This window comes from Mobula hypostoma, chromosome 2 (assembly GCF_963921235.1).
Source record: "Mobula hypostoma chromosome 2, sMobHyp1.1, whole genome shotgun sequence".
Taxonomy (NCBI): Eukaryota; Metazoa; Chordata; class Chondrichthyes; order Myliobatiformes; family Myliobatidae; genus Mobula; species Mobula hypostoma.
This window is the reverse complement of record NC_086098.1, coordinates 211,946,322-211,970,115: the sequence shown is the minus strand read 5'-3', so window position 1 is coordinate 211,970,115 and position 23,794 is coordinate 211,946,322. Positions and strand designations below refer to the sequence as shown.

Below are 23,794 nucleotides of genomic sequence, written 5' to 3'. Positions count from 1 at the left end.
TAACTTGGATGTGGTTCATGACCTCACTGCTGTTTTGCCTTAGTCCTATAGATTCATATGTTCATATCCTGAATAAGTACAGATGCAAAAAATCCACTTTAAATTGACCCCTCTCCCCATCTCGTTTGGCTTTGTGCAAAGATGACCATGCTGATCTCAAATGGACCAATTTTGTCCCTTGCTATCCTCTTGCTCTTACTATATCCGTAGAAGCCCTTGGGCTCTCCCTCACATTATCTGCCAGAACAAGCTCATGGCTTCTTTTAGCCCTCTAGATTTCCCTCCTAAATGTTTTCTTGCTCTTCTTGTACCCTTCATATACCTCATTTGTTCCTTGTTGTGTATAACTACTACGCACATTCTTCTTCTTAACCAGGTTATCTCTCAAAAAAACAAGGCTCTCTAAACCTGTTAGACTTGCCTTTTATATTGACAGGAACGTACAAACTCTGCACTCTCAAAATGCTTCAATTTTGAGGCCCCCCCATTTACCAAGCACATCTTTGTCAGAAAACAATCTATCTCAATCCAATAGAATTATGATTACTATATCCAAAGTGATTCCCTATACACACTTCTGTCACTTTCCCCGTCTCTTTCCCTAATAGAAGATCCAGTATCTCACACTCTCTAGCTGGGATCTCTATATTTATGAAGGAAACTTTACTGAACACATTTGACAAACTCTATCCCATCCTTTTCTGTTACAGTCCTAATTAATATGAGGAAAACTAAAATCACCAGCACAATCTTAATTTTCCCCTGCAGCTGTCTGCTATCTCTGTACAAATTTTCTTCTCTAAATCCCACTGACTAATGGGAAAAATATATGATCCCATTAATGTGGTCATCCCTTTCTTATTCCTCAGTTCCACCCATATCGCCTCAGTAGTTGAGCCCTGCAGTCTGTCCTGCCTGAGCACTGCCATGACATTTTCGCTGACAAGTATTATCAACCTTCCCCCTTAATACCTTCAGCTCTATCATTCTTAATATAACAGAACGCTGGAAACACATTGTTCTTTAAACCAGCTATCTACTGCCTGTTTGGTGTCACCAGTGCAGAAATGTCAGTTCTGAAGCATTTGACTCCTCACTTATGATAACAAGGCTGTTGCTTTGGGTTGTCCTTGAGGATCCTGACATTCCTAGACCTGAACTTCATATTGTGAAATAGAAGTTATCTGTGTATTGTTACACAGAAAGTATTGATTCAGCAAGGGAGACCAGGATAAATGGAGATCAAAGCCTGCTGCATAAGTATTAATGTTCCCATTGCAGTAGGTATATACACTGGTGCCATCTGGTGGGTATACATCTGCTTGTTTGACAGACTTTCCTGAGTCTCCTTCTCCCTTGCAATAACGTTGTTCTGTCACACATTCCCAATCTTAACTATAAACATAAAGAGATTTTGCAGATGCTGGATATCAGGAGCAATGCACACAAAATGCTGGCAACTCAGCAAGTCAGGCAGCATCTATGGGGTGGGGGCGCAAATAAAACGGTTAATGTTTTAAGCAAGACCCTTCATCAGGATTGGAATGGAAAGAACAGAATCCAGAATAAGTAGGTGGGGTAAAATATGTAGAATAAGCTCAGCAGGTCTGGCTGAGCACATGGTTGGAAAGTCAGAGAGCAGCAGAGATAGACGGGGAGTGTTAATAGGTCTCACTGAATTCCCATTGAAGGAATTTAAAATTTGCCAGGTAGGCATATCTTAGAGACTTTGCAGTGGAGCAACAAATCTGGCTTCTATCCCATTCTATTCCTGTTGGAATTAAGTGTCTCAGACCAAAATATTGACTCATCCTTCCCTCCATAGATACTGCCCGACTCCTGCTGAATTCCTCCAGAATTTTGTGTTTCTCCAATCTAAATGGTTTGGTCACTAAATCCAAATTGCTATCCCAGGTGTTAGAGGTGCCTAAATTATTGGGGTGGGGGGAGGGAACCTTCACTTATTTTCTTTTGATTGATATGTTAGAGAATAGGTAAACAATATTGAAAAGGACTCCCGCATATTAAATAATTGATTATTTGAACATGGAATCTGAACTATATATCAACAAACCCTCCGCCCATTGCTATGCAGGTAACCAGTCTGAAGACATAACCAGCACATCATTTCCCCAAGGATAAATCAAATACCCCGGGTCCAACCATTGACTTTGGGGCTAATCCTCAAGTCTACAGCGAGCGGAAGTGCAGTGCACCCACTTCCGCTGCAGCGCCGAGGGCCCTAGCTGTTCTTCAGTCTCTTATCTGTTTGTTTGTCCGTAATATAGGAGACAGGGAGAGGAGCCTGCACGTCCTCGGTCTCATTTTCCCCTCTTGGACTCCGCAGCTGAACCATGAACGCGGGCGGGCAAAGCGACAATTTCGGCTCGGTGCCGTGTGAGTAGTCGGCTGTGTTTTGTATGCAGGTGTCGGGGCGGCTGTTGATGGCTGGGCAGGGTGTAGGCCGAGAGTGTTGCTTTTGTATGAGCCGGTGGCAGCCCCGGAACCTGGGTAGTGGCACACCCGGGAACCTGGCTATCGGAAGGCGGGGAGGTACACTACTCAGGTTCCAGGGCTTTCCAGAGCAGTTATATGATATGCAAAGTCAGGGGTTCCCAGTAGTTGCTGCCAACATTTGAAATTCTGCGTAAAGAAGTGTTTCTCGACTCTCCAAGCACATTTTGTTATCGAAATAACACGGTGACAATCTGCATTACAAGCACTTGAAATTTGATACATTAAAGACCTGAAATTAAAGGTATCCAGTTGCTGTTCCAATAATCCTGCTTTTCAGCCAAATTATATCTTGTTTTTCAGTGAAAAATAAGCTATGTTAAAAAAAAACAGAAGGTCGTCAGTTTAATTTGGCAGGGAAGATTTTCTTGTTTTACAAAACTGACGATGTATTCATTCTAGGAAACAATATTGGCAGGGCAGTTCCTTTGTAAATTTACAATAAGCTTACAAGCCAATTTCCTGATAACTGGCAGAACAAAATGTACTATCAGAGTTATTGTTATGAAATGGGCAGAGCCCAGGTACTATCTATGATAAGTTGCTTAGTTTGTGTATTGAGAATTGGCCTCAAAGTGTATTCAAACTTTGAATCCAGAAAATTTGCTCCTGCACCTAAAAAAAAGATTTTCATTTATATAGCATCCTTCATGACCAAAAGAAGTCCAAAGCACTTATAGCTGGATAAAGTTAAGAGGATGAGTGTGACCACCTCTTCATGGGACCACTTCTTTAAAATAAATAAAGAAATTATTAATGGTATGAAGGTGATTTTGTTTAACGTAGATTGGGAAAATAAGAAGTGTGTCAGTAACGAAACTTTAACCTAGTTAAGAAAGAGGAATTCCTTGAGAAAGCTTCAAAATTTGTGTTAGCAAAGGGTGGTGGTAGGCCAGAAGACTGAGAAAATTTTAGGATCCTGCAATGAAAACCCCTAAGCGAGAAAAATGATTTTGAGAGAAAACTTGCATGCAATCTCCAAGCAAACAGTAAGAGTTTATCTGTGAACATATAAAAGAGGAAGAAGGGAGCTAAGGTAAGTGTAGAACCTCTAGGTTGGTGATTTAATAACCACAAACAAAGAAATGGTAGATATGTTAAATCGCAGGGTAAAGGTAAACAAATAGCTGGCACCTGATGGCTTGTATTCTAAGATTTTAAAGGAAGTGGCTGCAGATGCAAGAGACTCACTGGTTGAAGTTTTTTCAAAACTCCAGACCAGGGCTGCGGGAGGGTTGTGTGGGAGAATTATAGCCCATTTAGTTTAATGTCTTGTTGGCAAAATGGTGGAGAAACTAAGCAAAGAGGAAATAACTAATGATTTAAGAAAGAGAAATATAATCAAATATGGTCACCAGGATTTTATTAAAGATAAATCATATTTGACAACTTTGCATGATTTTTGTGAGGATGTGACAAAGAGGGAATAGATAAAAGGGAACCTGTAGCTGAGGTATATTTAAATTTCTAAAAGGTATGTGACAAAGTACTGTGTAAGAAGTTGGTACACTAGTTAAGAGCCCTAGTATTGAAGTAATTATGTTAGCATACAATGAGCATTTGAGAGATCTGGAAAGTGGCTTTGCTGGCTAATATGATCTGCCCTTTAATAAGATCATCACTGATCTGATTTCAGCCTCAACTTCACTTTCAGCCTGATTCCCTTTCAATTTCTCAGACTAACTTCTCTGTAGAATAGCTATGTCAGCATATTTCCACTTTAAGATATGTAAGCCAACTTTAATTTTTGTAGGCCAGCTTAAAATGGATAACTACTAATGGTATTGTGAAACTTTCCAAAGGAATATAGCCAGTGAGTAGTGAGGTTAGCACTGGCTGCCTGCGGCAATCATGCAATTAAACTTACAGTAGGAAATTGTCCTGTTGCCTGTTGTGGCAACCCCTTGCACCTGTTTTCAGGTAAGTTCTTGTGTTTTACCCCATAAGATTTTTACAAGAAAGCAGATAAAGAAACTTTCGTCACTGAACAGAGTAAAAATCTAAGTTATCTGAAAATTTTGCAGGAAAATAAGAATTCAAGTTAGGAATATTGATCAGCATTTAAAAGTGAAGCAGAAATACAAATAGACAATAAATATTGCATCTTCATTTTGCAAATCTTCTAATCACTTCTAAATTCAATGAAGTGTGAGATTAAAGTGGTTATATATACAGTGTATTCCTGTTAATTGGGCCATTGATAGTGGCTTATTTGGGACACGTCTTTGGGACTGAAGCACTAGATGATTTTTTACCTCTTTAGGATTCCTTTTGTTTATTTGGGACACTTATGCCGCTTAATTAGGACAGGAGACTGTTGATGAACTGGTCTCAGTCACATGCACTTGTGTGTCTATTAATCACCACACCATCCTTGGAGCAAACAGTTTTTAAATAGTGTCATTTGTGTGTGTCTGTGTTCAAATAACCGTGATTTTTTTTTGTCACTAATATTTGGTGAGAAATAAGCAGTAAGACAATTCAGAATTGCTTTGCTCACTGAAGTTTCAAGCAATCAGGCTTGGAGATGCCAGAAACGATCGGGAGTGAAAATGAAACTATTTCACTACTTAAACAAGTTTGGACCTATGAAGAATTTGAAAGCATCGACAATCATCTTAAATGTTACAAAGAAAATGAGGATGCAATTGTCGAAACCATTGTATGAAGGCAGTCCATTATCTCAACTAGTTGCCTGCGCTGGTTTTGTGTATTTACAGTCAGTCAAAAGAACACAGCAGCATAAACTGGATAAATTCCTTCGTCGATAAGTATTAGGCACTAATACAGTCTTATAGTACTGTAGTAGTATTGGTAGTGTTCTTATTTATTCTGTATTTCATTTAATTACATAATTTATTACTCAGTTAAACAGTAGTTTGTTGGTTTTCTACCTCTTTAACTATTTCCATGGAACTGAAGCTAATTTGTCAGCTGCTTAATTGGGCCAAAATGTACTGGTTCTGATCTGTACCAATTAACCAGAATCTATTGTACTTGTAACTTGACTTATGATGGTTCAGTACATTACTGAGTGAGACCTTGTGTTATGTAAGATTTGAACTATCAACTTTTTTACCATACTATTTATTCAGGTTTGCTAATTTTCTGGGTGGGGTAGCGACCTGCTCAGCATTTCCATTCTTTTTTGATTTTACTTGCAATTGAGATTGATGTCTCACATGTTGTGATAATATTCTAGCTATAAGTAAAGGACCCTGTGGCACACTGTACAACTGAACAACTTTCTCTGTCATTCCTAAATATTGCACTTAATCAATATAATCAAAAATAAAATATTTGCTTCATAGAAGTTGTCTGGAACACTTGCATAAGGATTTATGCAATTTGATATGAAGGTTATTTTATGTTCCATTTCTTATGTCTACTTGACATTCAGACTACAATGCCAGCATCAATTCTTAACCATGCTTGGATGTTAAATTTGATGAAAATTTCTGAGGAAGATTAAGGGCTCCCTCTGGTGTTGAACCAACTCAAAATCATGCCAAGGTCAGAACCTGTAGGTTCATGCCTGGTACTTAATATGCTCTAGTTTGAGTTATGAGTAGAGAGCTGATGGTCTGAGCTAATTTAAGGCAAAGAAGGATAGGCTCAAGTTCAAATGCAATCAAATGACCAAAAAGTATAAATATATTGGACCATGAATGAAATGTACAGATTAAATTCCTGTAAAAAGTGGATTGCTTGGGGTCATTGACTTTGACTGAAGAATCATATTTTGGGTTGGTGATGATGCACATTGAACTAAATATTGCTGAAGCTGAATAAACATTAACATCTGTGAATATATGAAATGTGGAGGTTTCATGTGAATGATAATTACTAAAAGTTCTACTGCAGGGCACAGTGTTTTTATATGCTACAGAATTGAATATTATGCAAAATTTAGTTGCTAAATGAGATCAGCCCTTCCATGAATGGGTTGAGAAATTGTAATGATATTCTATGTGAGTAACATGCTTGCGCATGAATGCATCTGAGCACAGCACATAAAGAATACACACCAAAATATGTAACTGATATCACTGCTGTGAATTCTACCACATGTATGCAGTTTGCAAGTAAGAAGGGCTTTAAACGTTGAAACAACTTCTGTCACCAGAGAGTTGAGATCCATTTGGGCATCAGTTATAAGATGGTGCCAATAAGACCATAAGACAGAGGAGTAGAATGAGGCCATTCAGCCCATTGAGTCTACTCCACCATTTCATCGTGGCTGATCCTGGATCCCATTCAACCCCATATATCTGCCCTCTAACATATCCCTTGATGCCCTGACCAATCAGGAATCTATCTACAAATGCTTTGTACTTCCTCTTTAAATATACCCTCGCTCTTGGCCTCAACCACAGTCTGTGGCAGATCATTCCACAGATTCACCACTCTTTAGGGATGTGAAAAGGAAAAGAATAGTTAAGACCAAAATTGGGCCCTTGAAGACAAGTGGGTGAATTATTATGGGAACAAGGAAATGGCAGACGAGTTGAACAGGTACTTTGGATCTGTCTTCACTAGGGAAGACACAAACAATCTCCCAGATGTAATAGTGGTCAAAAGACCTAGGGTAATGGATGAATTGAAGGAAATTGTGTTGGATAGGCTGTTGGGTCTGAAGGCTGATAAGTCCCCGGCACCTGATGGTCTGCATCCCAGGGTACTTAAGGAGGTGGCTTTAGAAATCGTGGACGCATTGGTCATCATTTTCCAATGTTCTATAGATTCAGGATCAGTTCCTGTGGATTGGAGGGTGGCTAATGTTGTCCCTCTCTTCAAGCAGGGAGGAAGAGAGAAAACAGGGAATTATAGACCGGTTAGCCTGACGTCAGTGGTGGGAAAGATGCTGGAGTCAATTATAAAAGATGAAATTACGACACATCTGGATAGTAGTAACAGGATTGGTCCGAGTCAGCATGGATTTATGATGGGGAAATCGTGCTTGACTAATCTTCTGGAATTTTTTGAGGATGTAACTATGAAAATGGACAAGGGACAGCCAGTGGATGTAGTGTACCTGGACTTTCAGACAACCTTTGATAAAGTCCCACATAGGAGGTTAGTGGGCAAAATTAGGGCACGTGGTATTGGGGGCAGAGTACTGACATGGATTGAAAATTGGCTGGCTGACAGAAAACAAAGAGTAGCGATTAACGGGTCCCTTTCGGAATGGCAGGCGGTGACTAGTGGGGTACCGCAGGGTTCAGTGCTGGGACCGCAGCTGTTTACAATATATATTAATGATTTAGATGAGAGAATTAAAAGTAACATTAGCAAATTTGCCGATGACAGAAAGCTGGGAGGCAGTGTGAAATGTGAGGAGGATGTTATGAGAATGCAGGGTGACTTGGACAGGCTGGGTGAGTGGGCAGATGCAGTTTAATGTGGATAAATCTGAGGTTATCCACTTTGGTGGTAAGAACGGGAAGGCAGATTATTATCTAAATAGAGTCAAGTTAGGAAAAGGGGAAGCACAACGAGATCTAGTTGTTCTTGTACATCAGTCACTGTAAGCAAGCATGCAAGTACAGCAGGCAGTGAAAAAAGCTAATGGCATACTGGCCTTCATAACAAGGGGAATTGAGTATAAGAGCAAAGAGGTCCTTCTGCAGCTGTACAGGGCCCTGGTGAGACCACACCTGGAGTACTGTCTGCAGTTTTGGTCTCCAAATTTGAGGAAGGACATTCTTGCTATTGAGGGAGTGCAGCATAGGTGCACAAGGTTAATTCCCGGCATGGCGGGACTGTCATATGTCGAAAGATTGGAGCGGCTGGGCTTGTATACTGTGGAATTTAGAATGCTGAGAGGGGATCTTATTGAAACATATAAGGTTATTAAGGGATTAGACACGCTGCAGGCAGGAAGCATGTTCCCGCTGATGGGTGAGTCCAGAACCAGAGGCCACAGTTTAAGAATTAGGCGTAGGCCATTTAGAACGGAGTTGAGGAAAAACTTTTTCACCCAGAGAGTGGTGGATATATGGAATGCTCTGCCCCAGAAGGCTGTGGAGGCTAAGTCTCTGGATGCTTTCAAAAAAGAGATGGATAGAGCTCTTAAAGATAGTGGAATCAAAGGTTATGGGGATAAGACAGGAACTGGATACTGATAGTGGATGATCAGCCATGATCACAGTGAATGGCGGTGTTGTCTCGAAGAACCGAATGGCCTACTCCTGCACCTATTGTCTTTGGCTAAAAAAAATTCCTCCTTACTTCAGTTGTAAAAGGTCACCACTCAATTTTGAGGCTCTGCCCTTTAGTTCTGGTACCCCCACTAGAGGAAACATCTTCTCCACATCCACCTTGTCTAGTCCTTTCAACATTTGGTAGGTTTCAATGAGATCCCCATGCATTCTTCTAAATTCCAGTGACTACAGGCCCAAAGATGCCAAATGCTCCTCATATGTTAACCACTTCATTCCTGGAATCATGCTTTTGAACCTCCCCGGACCCTCTCTAATGATAACACATCCTTCCTGAGGTAAGGGGTCCAAAACTGTTGGTAATGCTCCAAGTGCAGTCTTATTCAGCATTATCTCCTTGTTTTTATATTCTATTCTCCTTGAGGTAAATGCCATTTGCCTTCTTTACCACAGACTCAACCTGTGAATTAACCTTCCCGGAGTCTTGCATGAGGACCTAAGTCCCTTTGCACCTCTGATGTTTGAACTTTCTGCCCATTTAGATTATAGTCTACACTATTGTTCCTTTTAGTAAAATACATCATCATACGTTTCCCAATATGTGGTGATTCTTTGCATGCAGCTCTGATGCGGATCATTGAATATTCCAGTTTAGGACAACTGCAGCTGAAATCCACAGTCACAGTCATGGGCACTTCTGTAAGCAATGTCCTTTCAAGACGTTTATAAACATCTAAAATTGGCAGATGCCAAACTACAGACTCAATTCATGAGTGCCCCTTTAAGAAAACAGAAGCGCAGAAAACAAGCCGATCTACAGATTAAATTGAAACACAGAGACTTCAGATCCTACTCCTGACTATTCTGCTTGCGAATGTACAGTCTCTGGAAAATAAAACTGAAGACCTCAGAGCAAGATTGCATTACCAGAGGGACACTAGGGACAGCTGTGTATTTTGCTTCATGGAATCATGGCTCACCACCGCCATTTTGGATGCAACACTCCATCCCAATGACTTTACCGTTCCCCACAAAAACAGGGCAGGTCAGTCTTTTTAGGGTAGAGGAAGTGGAGTATGCTTTATGATTTACTCATCATGGTGCACAGACGTATGGTTCTGTCTCAACCGTGCTCAGCTGACCTGGAATATCTAGTGATCAAATGTCGTCCATTTTATCTACAAGGGAGTTTACCGCCATCCTGTTAGTAGTGTACATTCCACCTCAGGCCACATTTGACCACAATTAAGAACGCTTATTGTGCTACCACACTCCTTGAAAAGTCCATCTCCCAGCTGTACTTCTACTCCCAGCGCATAGGCAGAGTGTAAAGTCCACAACACCAGTGGTGATGACCAAGAAGTTATGGTCAAAGGAGGTGGAGGAGCACTTACAGGGATGCTTTTAGTTGTGGAGTGGACAATATTCAGGGATACATCATCAAATATAAATGAATATGCCATACTTGTCACAGACTTGAAGACCTGTGTCATTGAGTGTGTGCCTTCAAAAATATCTCCAAACCAAAAGTTACGGATGAACTAGAAGGTTCATAGTCTGCTGAGGGCTGGATCTGTGGCATTCAAGACTGGTGAACCAGAACTACACAAGAAGTCCATGTATGACCTACAGAGATCTATTTTAAGAGCAAAAGCAACCAATTCTGATTGAAGTTAGAGACAAAATCAGATGCGGGTTAGATCTGACATTTGCAGACCATTACTTCCTGCAAAGCAAAACCTAACATCATGAATGGCTGTGCTGCTTCACTCCCAGATGAGGTTGACACCTTTTTTGCACTCTTTGAAAGGGAGAATAAAACTACACCACTGGAAATCCCTATGGCATCTGGTGACTCTGATCTCTGTCTTGGAGGCTGACATCAGAACATCTTTCAGCAGGTTGAGGGTGAACCCTTGCAAGACATCAGGACCTAATAGTGCACCTGGTAGGACGCTGAAAACCTGTGCCAACCAACTGGCAGGAATGTTTAAGGACATCTTCAGTCTCTCCCTGCTGCAGCCAGAGGTTCCCACCTGCCTCAAAAGGGCAACAATCATAATAGTGCCCAAGAAGAGCAGGGTGAGCTGCCTGAATGACTATCACTCAATTGCACTCACATCTACCATGATGAACTGCTTTGAGAGGTCGGTCATGGCCAGAGTCAACTCTTGCCGAAGCAGGGACCTGGACCTGCTGCAATTTACCTATGCCACAACAGGTCTACAGTGAATGCAATCTCACTGGCTCTCTGCTGGGCTTTGGATCACTTGGACACTAGCAATTAAAAAAAAAGTCAGGCTGCTGTTTATTGATTAGGACTCAGCATTGAATACAATCATACCTTCAGTACCAGTCAACAAGATCCAAAACATTGGTGTCTGTACCTCTCTCTGCAACTGGATCTTTGACTTCCTCACCGGGAGACCACAGTCAGTGTGGATCGGAAATAACATCTCCTCCTTGCAGACAATCAATGCTGGTGCACCTCAAGGCTTAGTCTGCTGTTCTGCTCTCTACAGCCATGATTGTGTGGCTAGACACAGCTAAAATGCCATCTATAAATTTGCCGATGACACAAATATTGTTGGCAAAATTTGAGATGATGATGAGGAGACACACAGGAACGAGATAGATCAGCTGGTTGAGTAGCGTCACATCAATGACTTGCAGTCATCATAAGACCAAGGAGGGGAAGTCGAGAGAACACATGCCAATCCTCTTCAAGGGATCAGCAGTGGAAAGGGGGAGTAGTTTCAAATACCTGAAGTTTCAGTTTCAACATTAGAATTAGAATTTATTTAAATCTTACATCCATCCCACAATGTGAGGGAGTAAAAATCTTTACATTATTCCGTCACAATGCACAGACATGTTAATTTACAGGTCTAATGGCTTGTAGAAAGAAGCTATCCCATAACCTGTTGGTCCTGGCTTTAATGCTGTGTTTACCAGATGGAAGGACTGCAAACCATTAAGAGGAAATGCAGTAGTTCAACCAACATTGCCGCCTTACTCCGGACGAGCTAAATGCTCGATTCTGAGGTTGATAGGACTGAACCCCAGTGTGGATGGTAGCATACTGCAGATGTAGTCTTTAACCAGCCTCTCAAAGCACTTGCTTATAATTGAGATGAGTGCAACAGGGTGCCAATAATTAAGATATGCTACCTTGGTTTTCTTAGGTACAAGGACAATAATGGACGATTTAAAGCAGGAGGGCACTACACATTGGGAGGGAGAGAGATTAAAAATGGCCGTAAACACACCAGCCAGTTGTTCAGCACACACTTTAAGGACTAGGATACTGTCCAGCCCCACTGCCTTGCGGCTCTTCACATATTGGAATGTTCTACATACCTCAGCCTTGGAGATAACCAATGTGCAGTTCTCCTTGATGGCTCTCCTGAAGACCTATCCCAGGATATTGATGCAATTACAAAGAAGACACAACAGTGGCTAAATTTTAACTGGAGTTTGAGGACACTTGGTATGTCACCAAAGATTCTGGCAAATATCTGCAGATGTACCATGGAGAGCATTTTAAGTGTTTGCACAGGATCAGAAAAAGCTGGAGAAAGTTATAAAGCCAGCCAGCTCCATCATGGGCAGTAGCCTCCCCAGAATCAAGGACATCTTCAAAAGGTGATGCCTCAAAAAGGTGGCATCCATAATGAAGGACCCCCTTCAGCTAGGATGCTCTCTTCTCATTGCTTCCATCAAGGAGGAGGTATAAAAGCCTGAAGACACACACTTAACACTTCAGGAAGAGCTCCTTCCTGTCTGCATCAGATTTCTGAATGGACAATGAACCCATGAACATGACCTCGTTATTTTTTGCTCCTTTTTTGTACTACTTATTTAGTTTAATTTCAAAGTATAATTCTTATTGTAATCTATAGATTTATTATTATGTATTGCAATGTACTGCTGCCCCAAAACAACAAGTTTTGCCAGATATTCCAGTGATATTAAACCTGATCCTGATTCTGATGCTGAGGCTGCACTGACATAGCGTAAGGTTCTTGAGTTGGTTGGAACAGCAATGTCTTTAACCAAGCAGGCTGATGCTGAGTGTTCATTCATCTCTAAAACCATAAGAGAGAGGAGCCCAGAATTAGGCCATTTGGCCCATTGATTTTGCTCTGCCATTTCATCATACCTGATCCATTTTCTCTCTCAACCCCATTCACCTGCCTTCTGCCCATAACCTTTCATGCCCTGACTAATCAAGAATCAATCAATCTCCACTTTATTTTCTCCCAATGATTTGGCCTCCACAGGTGCCTGTGTCAACAAACTCCACAGAATTACCATTCTTCTGACTAAAGAAATATTTTGTCATCTCCGTTCTAAATGAACATCCCTCTATTCTGCGACTGTGTCCTCTGATCCTAGACTCCCTCACTATAGGAAACATCTTCTTCACATCCTTTCAACATTTGAGGGGTTTCAATAAGATTCTCCTCCCCCATCATTCTTCTTAATTCCAGTGAGTACAGACCCAAAGCCATCAAACACTCCTCATGTGGTAACCCTTTCATTCCCAGAATCATTCTTGTGTACCTCCTCTGAACCTTTTCCAATATCAGCACATCCTTTCTTAGATAAGGGGCCAAATACTGCTCACAATACTGCAAGTGAAGCCTCACCAGTGCCTTATAAAGCCTGAGTGTTACATCCTTGCTTTTATATACTAGTCATCATGAAATGAATGCTAACAATGCATTTGCCTTTCTCATCACCGACTCCATCTGCAAGTTAACCTTCAGGGAACCTGCATGAGGACGCCCAAGTCCATTTGCAGCTCGTATTTTTGAACTTTCTGCCTGCTTAGAAAATGGACTACGCTTTTGTTCCTTCTTCCAAAGTGCATGACCGTACACTTAAGGCTGATTTATACTTCTGCGTACCAGCTTACGCCGTAGCCTACGCAAGTGGGCTACGCTGTTGTGAGCATTTATACTTGTGCATTGGTGTGTTTGCGTCGCTGTGCAATTCGGGCATGTACACGTATGTGCACGTCATGCATGTGCACACACCTGCCCGTGCAAGGCTTCATGGTCATGGTAGTCTTTCTCAGGGTAAACAAGTTTAAAGCGAGTGTCTTTTTTCATAAAAGCCAAATGTGTCCTCCATAATTTCAGAGGTCTGTAAAGCTTTATGGAAAGCATTGCAGCTAGAGTTCCTTCCCTGCCCTTCAGTCGCCCAGTGGGACGTTATTGCAGCGTAGGAGGAAATGCGATGCTACTAAGCAGACCAATCACAGTTGTTGCGGTCTGCATTGCTGCGATGCGTAGTTACATTTTGGGAGAGGTGCGTGGCAGGCTACGGCATAGGGATCTGCGTAGGCACTGCGTAGGGTTCGCGGCTATGCCATACCTACGGCGTCGATTTGATGCACAAGTATAAATCAGCCTTTACTGACATTGTATTTCATCTGCTACTTCTTTGCCCATTCTCTTAACATGTTGAAGTCCTGTGGCCTCCTCAACACTACCTGTCCCTCCACCTATCTTTGTATCATCAGCAAACTTGGGCATAAAGACATCATTTTTGTTATCCAAATCATGTAATATAATGTAAAAGGAAGCGGTCCCAACATCGACCCCCTACGGAACACCACTAGTCACCAGCATCCAACCAGAAAAGGCTCCCTTTGTCTCCTGCCATGCTAGTATCCATGCTAGTATCTTTCCTGCAACACCTTGGTTTCTTGTTAAGTAGTCTCATGTGTGGCACATGTGAAGAACACCTTGGGGGTTTCCTTAATCCTACTTGCCGAGGCCTTCTCATGTTCTCATGTCCACTTCTAGCTTTATGTTCCTTCTTTAGCTCCTTCCTGGCTACCTCATAATTCTCAAAAGCCCTGCCTGATTTTTGCTTCCTAAACCTTAAGCATGCTTCCTTCTTCCTCTTGACTAAATGTTCCACCTCTCTCGTTCTCTCATGGTTCCTTCACCCTGTCATCTTTTTCCAGTCTCGATGGGACAAACGCATCCAGAACACCATGTAAGTGCCCCCTAAACAACCTCCGCATTTCCCTGAGAATATCTGTTCCCGATATACACTACCAAGTTCCTGTCTAATAGCAGCATAACCTTCCCTCCCCCAGTTGAATACTTTCCCATACAATCTGTTCCTATCCCTGTCCAAGGGCAATGCTAAAGGTCAGGATGTTGAGGTTACTGTCTCAAAAATGCTCACCTACTGAGAGATCTGTCACTTGACCAAGTTCATTGCCTGGTATTAGAACCAGTATCATGTCTTCTCTAGTCAGCCTGTGAATGCTGATCATCAAGTACCTTTCTATACTAATCCCTATTATGCTGCTAGGTGCATCGCCTACTGTACCTTGGTGATTAAGGTGTTTGTATAGATATTTCCAAAATGTCTTGAGAATACTTGCCTGTCATCTTTTCAGGTAGCGTGTTCCAGATTCCACTATCTTCTAGGTGAAAAGGTAGCCACTCATAGCCACTCTAAACTTCCCATCAATTACACTGTACCTGTACTATTTATTTATGGTAATATTATTATAAAGCTATGATCAATACACTGTGGTAGGCAAGGTCCCCTAGCTAAAGGAAATGGCAGATGAAATAAATAAGAATTTTGTATTTGTCTTCACCGTGGAAAATACTAGCAGTCTGCGGAAGTTTGAGAGGTCGGTGTTGGCACCACTTCTCTTTATGTTATATAAGACCATAAGACAAAGGGGCCGAAGTCGGCCATTCGGACCCTCGAGTCTGCTCCACCATTTTATCGTGAGTTGATCCATTCTCCCATTTAGTCCCACTCCCCCGCCTTCGCACCATAACCTTTGATGCCCTGGCTACTCAGATACCTATCAATCTCTGCCTTAAATACACCCAATGACTTGGCCTCCACTGCTGCCCGTGGCAACAAATTCCATAGATTCACCACCCTCTGGCTAAAAAAATTTCTTCGCATCTCTGTTCTGAATGGGCGCCCTTCAATCCTTAAGTCATGCCCTCTTGTACTAGACTCCCCCATCATGGGAAACAACTTTGCCACATCCACTCTGTCCATGCCTTTCAACATTCGAACTATTTCTATGAGGTCCCCCCTCATTCTTCTAAACTCCAAGGAATACAGTCCAAGAGCGGACAAATGTTCCTCATATGTTAACCCTTTCATTCCCGGAATGATTCAAGTGAATCTTCTCTGTACCATCTCCAACATCAGCACATCCTTTCTTAAATAAGGAGACCAAAACTGCCCACGGTACTCCAAGTGAGGTCTCACCAGTGCCTTATAGAGCCTTAACATCACATCCCTGCTCCTATACTGTATTCCTCTAGAAATGAATGCCAACATTGCATTTGCCTTCTTCACCACCGACTCAACCTGAAGGTTACCCTTAAGAGTATCCTGTACGAGGACTCCCAAGTCCCGTTGCATCTCAGAACTTTGAATTCTCTCCCCATTTAAATAATAGTCTGTCCGTTTATTTCTTCTGCCAAAGTGCACAACCATACACTTTCCAACATTGTATTTCATTTGCCACTTCTTTGCCCATTCTTCCAATCTATCCAAGATTCTCTGCAGACTCTCTGTTTCCTCAGCACTACTGGCCCCTCAACCTATCTTTGTATCATCAGCAAACTTAGCCACAAAGCCATCTATTCCATAATCCAAATCATTGATGTACAACGTAAAAAGAAGTGGCCCCAATACAGACCCCTGTGGAACATCACTGGTAACTGGCAACCAACCAGAATAGGATCCCTTTATTCCCACTCTCTGCTTCCTGCCATTCAGCCAGCGCCCTATCCACGTATGTAACTTTCCCGTAATTCCATGGGCTCTTATCTTGTTAAGCAGCCTCATGTGTGGCACCTTGTCAAAGGCCTTCTGAAAATCCAAATATACAACATCCACTGCATCTCCCTTGTCTAGCCTACTTGTAATTTCCTCAAAAAATTGTAATAGGTTTGTCAGGCAGGATTTTCCTTTAAGGAAACCATGCTGAGTTCTGCCTATCTTGTCATATGCCTCCAGGTACTCCGTAACCTCATCCTTGACAATCGACTCCAACAACTTCCCAACCACCGATGTCAAGATAACAGGTCTATAATTTCTTTTTTGCTTCCTTGCCCCCTTTTTAAATAGCGTAGTAACAGTTGCAATCTTTCACTCCTCCGGAACCATGCCAGAATCTATCGACTTTTGAAAGATCATCGCTAATACCTCAGCAATCTCTACAGCTACTTCCTTCAGAACACGACGGTGCATTCCATCTGGTCCGGGAGATTTGTCTACCTTTAGACTATTCAGCTTCCTGAGTACTTTCTCTGTCGTAATTGTGACTGCGCACACTTCTCTTCCCTGCCACCCTTGAGTGTCCAGTATACTGCTGATGTCTTCCTCAGTGAAGACTGATGCAAAATACTCGTTCATTTCCTCCGCCATCTCCTTATCTCCAATTACAATTTCTCCAGCATCATTTTCTATCGGTTCTATATCTACTCTCACCTGTCTTTTACTCTTTATATACATGAAAAAGCTTTTAGTATCCACTTTGATATTATTTGCTAGCTTCCTTTCATAGTTCATCTTTTCCCTCTTAATGACCTTCTTAGTTTCCTTTTGTAAGCTTTTAAAAACTTCCCAATCCTCTGTCTACCCACTAATTTTTTCTTCCTTGTATGTCCTCTCCTTTGCTTTAACTTTGGCTTTGACTTCTCTTGTCAGCCATGGTTACATCCCTTTTCCATTCAAAAATTTCTTCTTTTTTGGAATATACCTGTCTTGCACCTTCTTCACTTCTCGCATAAACTCCAGCCACTGCTGCTCTGCCGTCCTTCCCGCCAGTGTCCTTTTCCAGTCAACTTTGGCCAGTTCCTCTCTCATGCCACTATAATTTCCTTCTCTCCACTGAAATACCGACACATCGGATTTCAGCTTCTCTTTTTCAAATTTCACAGAGAACTCAATCATGTTATGATCACTGTCTCCTAAGGGTTCCTTCACCTCAATCTCTCGAATCACCTCCGGTTCATTACACAATACCCAATCCAGTACAGCCGATCCCCTAGTGGGCTCAACAACAAGCTGTTCTAAAAAGCCATCTCGCAGACATTCTACAAATTCTCTCTCTTGAGATCCAGTGCCGACCTGATTTTCCCAATCCACTCGCATGTTAAAATCCCCCACAATTATCATAACACTTCCCTTCTGACAAGCCTTTTCTATTTCCAGTTGTAATTTGTAGTCCACATCACTGCAGCTGTCTAGAGGCCTGTATATAACTGCCATCAGGGTCCTTTTACCCCTGCGATTTCTTAGCTCAACCCATAAAGATTCTGCACCTTCCGATCCTATATCACCTCTTTCTAATGATTTGATATCATTTCTTACCAATAAAGCCATGCCACTCCCTCTGCCTACCTTCCTATCCTTCCGATACACCGTGTATCCTTGGACGTTCAGCTCCCGGAGACATGCATCCTTTAGCCACGTCTCAGTGACAGCCACAATATCATACCTGCCAATCTGTAGCTCTACGACAAGATCATCCACTTTATTCCTTATGCTGCGTGTATTTAAGTATAACACCTTATGACCAGTATTTGTTGATTGCACTGCAACTCATCCCAATGGCTATAAATTTGCTGTGAAATATGTCAATGTCACTGTGAAATATGTCAATGATTTGGATGACAAAGTTGATTTTATGGCCAAGTTTGCGGATGACATAAAGGTTGGTGGAGGTGCATCCTTCTTTACTGTGGAAGATAACTGGTAGTATGCTGGAAGTTTGAGAGTGTCAGGGAGAAGAAGCGAGTTATTAGGGGGAAGGTCTTTGGGAAGTTGAAAGGTCTGAAGGTACTGGATAGGTCACCTGGACCAGATGGAGTACACACTAGGGTTCTGAAAGAGGTAGTTAAAGAGATTGTGGAGGCATTAGTAATGATCTTTCAAGAATCGGTAGATTCTGGCATGGTTCCAGAGAACTGGAAAATTGCACATGTCACTCCACTCTTCAAGAAGGGAGGGAGTCAGAAAAAGGAAATTATAGGCCAGTTAGCCTCACCTCAGTGGTTTGGAGGATGTTGGAGTTGAATGTTAGGGATGAAGTCTCAGGTTACTTGGGGACACATGATAAAATAGGCTAAAGTCAGCATGAATTCCTTAAGGGAAAATCTTGCCTGACAAAGCTGTCAGAAATCTTTGAGGAAATAACAAGCAGGATAGACAAAGAAGAATTGGTGGATGCTGTTTACTTGAATTTTCAGAAGGTTTAGACTACATTTAATCTGAGATTCACATATTCTGGTGCAGTGTGGGCAAGAGTAAGTAGTGGTTGTGTCTTTTGGTTGTTCATTTGTTCCTTTTGCAACTGCAGCTTGCTCTCTAAGGGCACAGTGGAGGCCGCTTTCATGTAGCACAGCTCCTTCCTGCACAGATTTCTTATTGACTGCATCTTTTGAGTGCGATATCTTCGCAGGTTTTAGATATAATGTTGAATTTTTTGGGTTGAATTTTTGATGTTATCTTTGAAGTGTTTCCTTTGCCTGCCTGGGGCCCGCTGACCTTTCTTTAACTGGGAGTAAAGGTTCTGTTTGGGGAGGTGTGAATTAGGTGTTTGAATAACGAGACCTATCCGTCAGAGTTGGTGTTGCTTATTGTGGTGGAAATGATGTTCATATTGGCCTCTTCCAGTGTGCTGGTATTAGTGTGCCAGTCCTTCCAGCGAATCTGCAAAATCTTTTGTAAGTGTCTTTGGTGATATTGTTCCAGGACTTGCAGCTGTCTACTGTAGGTGGCCCATGATTCGACTTCATACAGTAATGTCAGAAGAATGACTGCTCTGCAGACCCGAGTGTTTTGTTTGGACCTATAGGTCGTGGTCTTCAAAGTCTCATTTCCTTAATCTTACATAGGCTGCACTTGCACCACTCGTGGTGGTTCGTCTCTGCTTTTAAGATAAAGTGATAAGAGGCATAGAGAGGACAGTCAGCCTCTTTTCCCCAGGGCGGCAATGGATAACATGATGTCATACTTTTAAAGTGATTAGAGTAAAGTATATGGGGATGTCAGAAGTAAGTTTTTTTTTTACACAGAGTGTGGTAAGTGTCTGTAATGCACTGCCAAGGGTGGTGGCAGAGGCAGATACAGTCGGGAGATTTAAGATCTATTTTCATATAGATGTATGAAAAATGGGGGGCTATGTGGGAGGGTAGGGGTTAGATTGATCTTAATGTGGTTTAAAAGGACAGCAAAACATTGTGGGCTGTTGTACAGTTCAATGTTCCAGGTTTTTTTAGACTATTGTGTATAGCACTTACTAATTTTCTAACAGAATAATGTATTCTTGAAGAAAATTAAAAGCATTTAGGACTGCTGGTTTCCATGTTGGCTTAGACCAAAGAGAACAACTGTATAGAAAAGGGAGAAAAAAATCTTTTGTTTTGCTTTATACCCTAATTTTTTCCTTTTATGTAGTTTCTCCAGGGGCCACCGTATTAGTAGAAGTGAGTGCCGATATTCACATTTGTGGCATCTGCAAGCAACAATACAACACATTAGATACGTTTGTGGCCCACAAGCAAAATGGCTGCCATCTGGGTACAGCTGCAGGCCCAAATTCTGTTCAGTTTGTGGCAGAGGCAACGACATCAGCAACACAGACTCAGACCGCTACCAGTACCATTACCGCACAGACGCAGACGATCTCAGGTACAAAAAAAGGCAAACAGATTTTATTAGATCCTGAAAAGGAATAGCGATGGCATAGTTTTCATTTTCAGCTGTGCTTGTTTGTATTGCGTTCTTAGTTGCAACTGAACTGAAATTTGTGAAATGCATGTGAATTTATTAAATCCGGGTAATTAAGCTGTTAGTGGAAAATAAATTGAGTTAATATTGGAACATTGATAACATTACTGTAATGTTAATGCTATATCTTGATTTTTAAAAAATTAGTTCATTAACCTGAAGTTGTGTTTAGTTATCTGATCTGCCAAAAATAATGTGATATTTTGGGAGGTAGAGATAGGTGTGATTTGGAAGAATAAAGGGAAGTTTGAAATCCAAGGTTTTCCTTCACATAACTGGAATATAAATCAAATGTCTTGGCCCTGGAATGATAACTGTGAATTCTACTTTTACTGTTTTGTTTTTCTTTATTTTTCTAGAATATTAACTAATGTACTATATATTTGCTACTCTCTCTTTCTGTCCTGCAAAGTGGCAGGTGGTGCATTTCCAGTGATGGACGAGATCAGCAGAGTTTCATTTTTTCACAACAACAGTAGATTTTGTGTGCATCTTACAAATATTTTGATGTGGCTCAGGTTGCTAAATAACATGTTATGCGATAACAGGAAACCAATATATGATATGCATCCAAATGAACAGTTTTAAGTTATTATTAAAGAACTACAGGTGATTGGTTGCAAGTTTTTACACAATAATGAATTCATAAAATATGACCTTCTAAACAATGAGAACAAAACGGTACTCAGGGATTACTAAAGTTGACTCACCAAACAAGTTTCTCTACATATGATTCACTTCTGAGCACAAATACTGAGAGAATGCTGATCATCAAAATAATCACAGTATATGCACTGAAGTAAATAGGTCATCTAATAGCTTTGTGATTAGAAATGTCATCTGCATGGCAGCACTTGGCCTCATTTAAATTTGGAGATCTCAGCCAGTTTAGTAGTAGGTTCCTGAGTCGTAACCCTTGATGGTGCAATCTTGTTGCCTGATCAGCTATTAAGGAGCCAACCAAAGAATGTATTATTGGATAGGAGGGACAATAGTAAAAGTAGTTCAAAACTTATGTACTCTGTCCTCTTAATGGGAAATACTTCGGGGGGGGGGAATAATCATGAAAGATTGCATTTGTATATCACCTTATCAAAAAATAATAACAAAAGATATCAAATCACAGGTATTAATTCAGGTCAAAAATTTAACAGTAATAGATATTCGATAAAAGAAGACATGGAGAGATGATTTAGGGCGTAAGTTCTGGAGGCAGATGAAAGCATGATCACCAGTGATGCAAGTGGGCACAACTCCAGGATTAGAGCAGCACAGAGATCGAGGAGTCTTAAGGAGCTGAAGAAATTGCAGAGATGGACTGGCCATTTAGAGAAAGAGTGGTGAAGATGACAAGGTCAAGGAGTGGTGAACAAGACTCTAAGCAAGTTCAGCTACAGGCAGCAGAGTTTCGGGTGAGCAAAAGGCTGAGGAGATTAGAAACACAGAGGCTGGCCCGCAGAATTTCAGAGTAGGTAAATAAGTAGGAAATGTCTGAGGGCCTTATAACACTGGATAAGTTGAGGTGGGGTGGGGTTTTATTGTTCTAATTCTAGTAACAGGCATTTTCAGTGTGGCTCTGCTTCAGCCCATCGGCACAGTGCATGCCAAATTTGGTATTAGCTCTTCATTTGAGGATCTGATGTAATGATCTTGTAAGACCTAGACAACATTCAGAAATTAAGTGATTAACGTGGCCAGACAGAGTGTGATTAGGAGGAGTCAACGTGGTTTTGTGCATGTAAAGTCATACGTGAAGAAACTTTCAGTGTTTTTGAAGAAGTAACCAATAAAGATGGACAAGAGTTAGGTAGTATATGTTGATTATTTGGACTTCTGCAATACCGTTCACATGGTTCCGTATGGGAGGCAGATCTGGAATGTTATGTCCCATGGATTCTAGGGAAAATGATTTAGGTAGATTCAAAATTGGCTTGGAGGCAGGAAGTGAGGTTGGTGGTTGAAGCTTGTTTCTTGAAACGGAGGCCAGTCAAGAACCTTGCTACTCATTCCTTATATAAATGCTTTGGATGTGAATGTACAAGATTTGGTTGGTAAGTTTACAAGTGACGCAAAATTAGGAGGTGTTGTTGATAGCGAAGGAGATTGTACAGTATCAATTAAAAAGCGATCTTAATCAGTTAGGGAAGTAGGGCTAGGAGTGGCAAACAGTTTTCAATACAGATTAATGTGAGGTGATGCCTTTTGGAAAGTCAGACCAGCAATGTCAAATCTTCATCAGTCAGGGAATTGAATATAGGAGTTGAAACATTATGTTGCAGTTGTATAAGTTGTAGGTAAGGTCACACTTGGAATACTGTGTATGGTTTTTGGCACCCTGTTATAGAAAAGATGTTGTTAAACTGGAAAATGTACACAAAAAATGAGGATGTTGTAAGGCTAGAGTTATAGGGAGAGGTTGCTAGGCTAGGTCTTTATTTCTTGATATGTAGGAGAATGACTACATGAGGAAGAAGACAGAGGTCAATGAGCCAGTCCTCATTAGAAGGCCGGAGGTGGAGGGGATCAGTAACATTAAATTCATTGGTGTTAACCGATCAGATGATCTGCCCAGGGATCAGGATGCAAATGCTATCACAAAGAAGGCATAACAGCACCTCTTCTTTCTTGGATGTTTGTGTAGCTTCAGCATGTTACCTAAAGCTTTGACAAACTTCAAAGTGGAGAGTATCCTAACTAGTTGATTCACGGCTGGTATAGAAACACCAATGCCTAGGGATGAAAAAGTCTCCAGTCCTTCACAGGCAAAGCCCTCACCATCATTGAGCACTGAAACAAGAAAGCAGCATTCGTCATTAAGGACCCCCACATCCAGTTCTTGCCCCCTACTCACTCATACCATCAGGCAGGAGGTACAGGAGCTTTAGTTCCCACACCACCAGGTTTAGGAACGGTTATTAACTGGCTTCTTAAACCAGCATGGATAACTTCACTCTCCTCGATTCTGAACTGATTCTACAACCTACAGGCTCACTTTCATCGACACTACAACTGATGTTTTCAGTATTTCTCTTTATTTGAACAGTTTTTCTTCTTTTGCACATTTGTTCTTTGTCAGTCTTTGTGAATAGTTTTTGATAGATTCTATTGTATTTAATTATTTTCCTATAAACACATGGAAGAAAATGAATCTCGAGGTAGTATGTGATATATACAGACTTCGATAATGGATTTACTTTAACTTTGACTTTGAATGAGGGTTGATTTTGTAGAAATGTTTAAGATTGAGAGGCATAGGCAAGGTGGATGGTAACATTCTTTTCCAAAGGGTAGGGGATACCATAGCTAGGGCATAG

General features: G+C 41.3%; 1 protein-coding gene across 1 annotated transcript in view; it reads left to right on the top strand.

Annotated features, from left to right (window-relative positions):
• The first annotated feature begins 2,257 nt into the window (after positions 1-2,257).
• zfp64 (zinc finger protein 64 homolog (mouse)) overlaps positions 2,258-23,794 on the top strand; it is a 77,060-nt gene continuing 55,523 nt past the window's right edge. Inside the window, exons 1-2 of the mRNA XM_063031095.1 lie at positions 2,258-2,397; positions 20,148-20,381. Of these exons, the coding sequence (XP_062887165.1) occupies positions 2,355-2,397; positions 20,148-20,381 (277 nt within the window). The 5' untranslated portion in view covers positions 2,258-2,354. The remainder of the gene's footprint in view (positions 2,398-20,147; positions 20,382-23,794) is intronic.